Source organism: Mastigoproctus giganteus, chromosome 4, assembly GCF_048544385.1.
Source record: "Mastigoproctus giganteus isolate SK-2022 chromosome 4, ASM4854438v1, whole genome shotgun sequence".
NCBI classification, from domain to species: Eukaryota; Metazoa; Arthropoda; class Arachnida; order Uropygi; family Thelyphonidae; genus Mastigoproctus; species Mastigoproctus giganteus.
In genome coordinates this window covers 97,876,611-97,883,915 of record NC_143578.1, presented here as the reverse complement: position 1 = coordinate 97,883,915, position 7,305 = coordinate 97,876,611, and the positions used below count along the sequence as shown (strand labels likewise).

General features: G+C 35.5%; 1 protein-coding gene across 2 annotated transcripts in view; it reads left to right on the top strand.

Moving 5' to 3' along the window:
- Nucleotides 1–4,621: 4,621 nt before the first annotated feature.
- The window catches only part of Ifrd1 (Interferon-related developmental regulator 1), a 185,481-nt gene continuing 182,797 nt past the window's right edge, over nt 4,622–7,305 (top strand). For both annotated transcript variants that reach the window (XM_090371688.1, XM_090371687.1), the window contains exon 1: nt 4,622–4,802. In XM_090371688.1, coding sequence (XP_090227814.1) covers nt 4,772–4,802 — 31 coding nt within the window. In that variant the 5' untranslated portion in view covers nt 4,622–4,771. The remainder of the gene's footprint in view (nt 4,803–7,305) is intronic.

Here is a 7,305-nt window from a genome sequence, read left to right as displayed (position 1 = left end):
TCAGACCATATTTGGCTGTACTAAAAGGCAGAAAATATTGTTACAATTAATTTACGCATTACTTTTTTTTTTTTATGAAAACCCCAAACATAAGAGGTATTAGAACCTATAGTACTTAGTACTGTGCTTGGATTGTAGGTTGAGAAGATGAAAGAAGATATTTGTTGACATTAGACTTGAACTTCTGTAGACTGTAATTTTCAGGAAATACTTATGAAGGAAGGTTGTTCCAGAAAATGGCAGTTGAATGAATAAACGAGGAAGATGAAAAGTTGGTTCTGTGAGTTTGAAGTTGGACATTAAATGGATGTTGGCAGCACGTGTTGGGACTGTTTTGAAAGAGAGTGGGAATTATAGAAGCCTATTTTTACTTTATTCTGAAGAACAGTGCCCATAGAAATATCTGTAGAAAAGGCATACAGCAGAAACAGTACATCTATAAGACAGAGTCATTAATTAACCAAACTGCCCCAGATGTGGAAACAATATTCCATGGTAGGGCGGATTTGCGATTTGTACAGAGTGAACAGCTCTTTGAAAGAAAAGTAACACCAAGAGCGAAAGAGAAAACCAAGTTTTTTAGCTGCAGAGGAAGCAATATTTGCAATGTGCTTGTGCCAAGAGAGATTAGAAGTCAGGGTAATCCCCAAAAGAGATATATCATCTTACTAGAAATCGGAGTGTCACCAAAGATAAGCATAGGAGCAGAAGAATCCTTTTTGCGAGATAAGACAAGACTGAGTTTTAGAAAGATTGAAATCAACTAAGTTGTCTTTGCCCCACTGGCGATCAGCATTTAAGGAACTGGTAGCAGATATTCGAGAAACTGAAGCTGATTGAACAGGGCAAGGTTAATGTGCTATCATCGGCAAAACTATGGATAGCATTTCTAGTCAATGGAAAAAAAGTCATTAATATACAAGAAGAAAAGAGTGGGTAAAAAAACTGAACCTTGGGGGACACCAGATTAGTGGAGAAGTTAGAAGACAGAGTGCAATCTACCATCACCCTCAGTGAGCGATAAGAGAAAAAACTCAATAACCAATTACAAAAAACAGTTGGCAAACCATAAGACAGAAGCTTGTTTAGAAGACCTTTATGCCAAACACGATCGAAAGCCTTAGAGATGTCAAGAGCAATTGCTTATGTTTCACTGAACTTTTCTGTTGAAATTGTCCATAAATGGGTAACATAAGCCAGAATATCACCAGTGGATTGACACTGACGGAATCCATACTGGTGATCTTTGATCAGACGGAAAGTTTCTGGGTAGTTTAAGAGTTGGCGGTTAATTGATTTCTCCATTACTTTAGAAAGAGTAGAAGTAATTGCAATGGGACGATAATTGGATGGGAGGGATTTTTCATCCTTTTTAGGAAGTGGTTGTATGAGCAAATTTCGAAGCAGAAGGAAAAACATCTTTGGAATAAGAAAGTGAAAAAGGATGACAAAGAACAGGAGTAAGTTCAGGAGCACAGGTTTTGAGAACAAGTGGAGAAATACCATCAGGATCTGGACCATTTTGAGCATCAAGTTTCGTCAAAATTCTTCTGACATACTTTTGACGGAAGACCACAGGAGCGTGTTGGAAATGGTGGGAGATGTTTTACCAAGATCATTAATACAGGAGTTGGAAGAAAAATGGGATGCTAGCAGGTCAGCTTTATCCTTGGCTGAACTGACAACAGAACCATCTGGTTTTGACAGAGGTTGGAGCAGAGATGGGCAAAAGTTACAGCCAATAGCTTTGGCAAGAGACCAGGATGCTCAGCTACCATTAGGGGCAAGAAGCAAGTTTTCTACTCTTAGCCTGTTCAAAATCTAGTTGCAATTAATTATCACATATTGGTCTGAACCACTTGTTTATCTGGGAAGGAAAAACGGTTTTCTAGATTTTCTCTCTCTATTAACCACTCTTATACCAGTTTTTAAAAGTCAGTTGATTTGGCCTTATTGAATTAGGAAATGTTTCGAGGAACCTTGCCAAGAACCCATCATCAGACTATACTTGGCTGTACTAAAAGGCAGAAAACACTGTTACAATTAATTAACTTGTGCATTACTACAAACATTCAGCCACCGAATGTTTGTAGTGGTCAGGCATGAGGGTGCATAAGTACATATGCTTTGAATGACCAAGATCCAAGCCCATGGCTGCTAAATATGGTGCTGTTTCTTGTATTCTCTCTGCCTTGTGAACTCCTCTGACCATGTGGTCATCCTGGAGTATAAACAGAATTTACTTTTATTTATTGAATTATCTATAATTTATAAGTTTTATACAAATAAAGGTAAAAATAAATAAGATGCTGGCCTACCTGTTAACAGCCACCTGTCTTGTCGAATGATTAAGTCTCTTTCATTTAGACAAGGGATGCTGCCAACAGCTCATTTTATACCTATTGGGACTGTCTGAATGTTGACACCTTATTAGTTTGCTAATGGTAGGTTGTCAGGTTGGTAATCTTGGTGCCCAGTGCTTCTTGTTGTCCATGTACCTAAGTTGTGATTATGCCGGTCTTGGATCTATGGGAGGGGGATTTAAAAACTACTTATACCAGATGGGTTTAAAAAAAAAAACAAAAAAAAAAAAAAAAAACCATGTCATATAAGAGTGGTTATTTAGAGATAAAATAAAATTTCACTAGAAATCATCGTGTAAAGTCAATTAATGGTTTTCTGGATACTTTTTTTTTATTTGGAGGGAAGCGTAAATGCTACTCTGTCTGGGAAAGCTTTGATCAATCTCATTTATTTTTTATCAAAGAAGCAAATTTTCTATTCATTTAAAAACTGAGAGACTACTATTACATCCTACTTTGAGACTTCCTGGTCTCTTGTCAGAGGAAGCTTCCTACCATTTGACAAGCAGGACAAGGAAGTCTTGAAACATGCTGTAATGACAGCCAGTTTTTAATAGACGTGTTGAAATATGGTAAAGCAGCACAATGATAAAATCCTGTACATCACATTTTTTTTTAAATTAGCACTTATTATCATGCAGTAAAACAATATTTTTTAAATTGTATGAATTTTAAAACAAACATTTTGTGAATAATGAGAGCCAGTGCATTACTTAATCCAGTGTTTTGCATCCTCTCTGCATGAGATTCCTTTTTGACAAAACCAAATTTATTAATTGTTCCATAAATAAGTCAAAAAGGGAAGTAGAATATGCAGCCATTCATCTTATGAGAATTAATTAAAAATAAACACTTATTAAGTGTGAATAAATACTGATATATTAAGTTATTTATGGAAATGTTACAAAATAATGATTATCCACTTCAACACAATCTTAATACAGTTTTTACGACTCAACTGAATACTGTTTTCAGGCCTGGATCAGTTCTTTTTTGTTTCTAAATCATATCCAGCTGAATCTGAGCAAAAAAATTGCATTGAATATTAAGGTTATGTATTTAAGTACACTATCATTTTTTTTTGTAACACTTCAATAAATAACTTAATACATCACATGTAGTATAAGGAAATAAGAGTATCTATTCTTATAATTAATCATTCTGTAAACATCCCACGCACAACTGGCTATGAAGTTTGGTTCCCTTTTTTCATTTATTGTGGTAAATCAACATATCGCCTTGATCAAAATCGATGGATTAACCTATCCAGATAGGTAGCTCTCTCTTGAATATTAATATGAATGCAACATATTAAAATAAGCCTTAGGTTAGCAAAAACTGGATGAAATAATTATGAATGCAGTGGAAACAAATCTTTATACGAAAACCACTAAGTCTTGCAAGTTTATTATTTGGGAAAATAAGTGGGCTCTTCATTGGAAGATTTTAGCAAGAACTCCACCAACAGAAACGGAACTGTGGGCGTGGTAGTTGGATGGCGATAAAGATGTGTTGATGGTGCTGAAATGTCGCACCATATCCCATTTTCATTATATTAATTATACTATGCTATTATAGTAATACTATTATTCGAATTTAAAGTAATATCTACCTGCCAACAATCCAATCCAGGATGTAAATAATTCTCCTGGGAAGCGAAAAGAAGAAACACTCAGAAAAAAAGTTATAAAATAAATAATAATAATTAAGCTTAGAAGCTGAAATCAGGCATTATATAACTATTCTTTTCTTCATTCAATAACATACATAATATCCACCTACATAAAGTTATACATTTTTAGTTAACTTTATTTAAATTAAAAAATAAACATATAAACAAGCACCTTAATGATGAATAAAGAAGCTTACTGTGATTAGAGTTGTTTTTAGTTTTTGCAAAACACACAAGGTTCATAATACATATGTAATTGAGCCACTTCGAATTACATCATAACTCCAAGATGTACAAAATATTACGATACTTGGATGAACCACTAACTCCGATATAAAACTTGCACGACTGCTTCTGCACGAAAAAAAATTCCAGTTACCAACTGACTTCCCAACTCGATCTCAAGGTCTTTTCGGTGTAATACAACAGTTCGGTTGCCACACGTAGTTCCTATTGCCCTATCAGTACAGAAATTCCATGTTACGTCAGTTCTCCCATAATTCCTTATTAACAATAGCCTCGTTGGCCATGAAACTAGCGCCAAGAAGGTGATCTGGCAGACCTTGGTAGTTTGAATGGTCGAGCTTAAACATGTGGGTACGGTCTTTTGCATTTCTTATATATAATCACAATTTTAAATCTGAAAATTTTAGCAAATTCATACGGAGGTGCTGTCCATCTTGATTTAACTTTAGTATTAATATAAAAATTAGTTCTTTTTGGAAGTGACTTCAAAATGCCAAAAGAGAAGAAGAAAGGAAAGTCTGGTAAGCAATAGTCCAAGTTTCGTGCTAGTTTTTGTTCTTAGAGTAAACAAGCAAAGTTTGATGTATTTTTCTTTCTTTTAATTTTTGTTTATGTTTTACAACAGTTTGAAGTGTTTGTTTTCAAGCAATGGAATTTAAGGATTTAAATTTCATCACGATACACCAATATCACCATATTGTCAAATATCTTAGGATCACCACTTTTAATTGCATATTTCATTTACAAATCGCTATGACTAGACACCGAAGGAAACAAATGTTAAAACTTTCATCGCTATAGCTGCTAGAATGATAATATGTTGAAGAGTCATCGGAGCTAAAATGTTTTACAACTTTTACTGCTGTAACATACTCTTCTTGCGCAACGATTAGAAAGTAGGAAAACATTTGATTTAAAGGTGTAGTTTCATATGCTAGTGTTGCAGATAAGTAAATAATAAAAATAAAAAACGTTACTCAACAAATACATAGAAAAAAATCAGAATTAAAAGAACTTGGATATTTGTGGTAATCATTAGTTTTGTGAGCTCTTTAATTCCTACATAGTAGATGTGTAATAATGTGAACATGAAATGCTTTCAGGACCGGAAAACAATAAAAATAAGTTTATATAAACATGTCTTCGAAATCACTTTGTTTGCGAATTATAGCCTATTTTTATCCCAACAATTATCCACCTTACTTTGAAGGAAGTGCTTAAAATTACTGCCTAGGATTTGAATATACATGCCTCATCATGGACTTTCTGTGCCATGTTCAAAAATTCTAGGTATTTCGATTTGCTGCCATTCTACAAGTTGGCGAAAATTTCAGATAACCACACATGTAAAAATTGAATGGATTCATATCTGGAGATCAAGCAGCCATGTCATGTTTGTGACATGCAGATTGTCTTCTTCCTAGTCATAAATGTTATTAAAACTGATCACGCTTGTTCTTGTGCAGCTAGCCTCAACAGAAAACAAAGTAAAGGTGGGAAAAGAGAATTGCAAGTGCATTGTTGTTGTTGTTTCAACTAAGTACAAAATGCTTCTCATGGTAGGAAATAATCTTCAGTGAAGCATTGCAATCTTTGAATGTGAATTGAATAAAGTTGTTCACACAATTGTATGTCCCACACCCTCTACTGCTTTCGGTGCTGTCACCAGAATGTTTCATCTGCACGATTCCTCCAGTTTAAAAGTTCTGGCTAGTTGGTCTACTACCATCTGAAACTTTCTTATTGAATGATCCTGTATTTCCTTTTTTTTTTTTTTTTTGTTCATTTGTTCTCCAGAAAGTCTTATCTGGCAGACAATGACGTAAACCTTTCAAATTGGCCGTGGCTACATTGCACTCAGCCAGTCCATTCATGAGATGGATATCTGTCATTTCTTGGTTTGAATAAGTCTCCATTCTCGCTTCAGATGTACACTATCACTTAAACAGCACAAAAACTTTTTTAAGTTCATCTCCTACACTTAATTGGTACTTTGGAAGTAATTTTGTAGCAAGAAAATATGATTGTGAATTGCAAAGTACTGTTTCTTAACAAATTTGGGCTAATTGTACTGTGTAGCATTTTGAGCCAAATAAACATTACAACACCAAAGGCCTCTAAGAGGTCAGTTGAATGTCACAAGCAGTCTTCCTATTTTCAGAATCAATCGAATACATTGAAAATTACAGAACATATCATAAATTTGAATGCCTTCTAGATACCCCAACCTGTGGTCCGTGGAACTTAACAGTAAAGGAGAGCTTAATTGCAGTAGGCAATCCTGTTAACATTAATGGGAAATGCAGATATGTTTATAAAAAACTATTGGATAGTACATACACTGTCCATTCAAAACATTGAGTGCCTACATATATGTCCTCCTCTTAATGTGACACAGCAAGGCATAGACTCTATTGAGGCCTCTGAATGTTGCATGACATATTTTGTACCACTTCACAGGGATTGTGTTCCATAGATCTGCGATAATGCATGGTGGAGGGTCCAAATGCTGGATCTATCAATACACATAATCCCAGAGGTGTTCCTCTGGGATTATGTGTATTAGAATTCATATGTGGCATTCAAATTCAGCAACCAAGGTAGCACCTGGAAGTCACTTTTGTGTTCACCGAAACCACTCTTGAACAATACCAGCACCATGACAGGGTGCATTATCCTGCAGGAACACACCTGCACTATCCAGGATGACAGTCGTTGTGAAGGGATGTGCTTGATCAGCCACAATGAATAGGTAGTGTTTAGCATTGAGTGCTGTCTAGGGTGCGAGGACTCAGAGATTCCCAGGAAAGCATTCACCATACCAAAACACTGTCCACCTGCCTGTTTCGGTTTTGGACTACAACATCCAAGATTCCTCTCTGCAGCAGTTTGGCATCATACCCTCCATCTACTCTTCACACAGTGTAGCATGAAACATGATTCTTTTGAAAAGGGAACTTTTCCTGTCTGTCAGCTGGTACAAGGCGGGACAGTCTGCTATCTATCCATTCACTCTTAAAATGC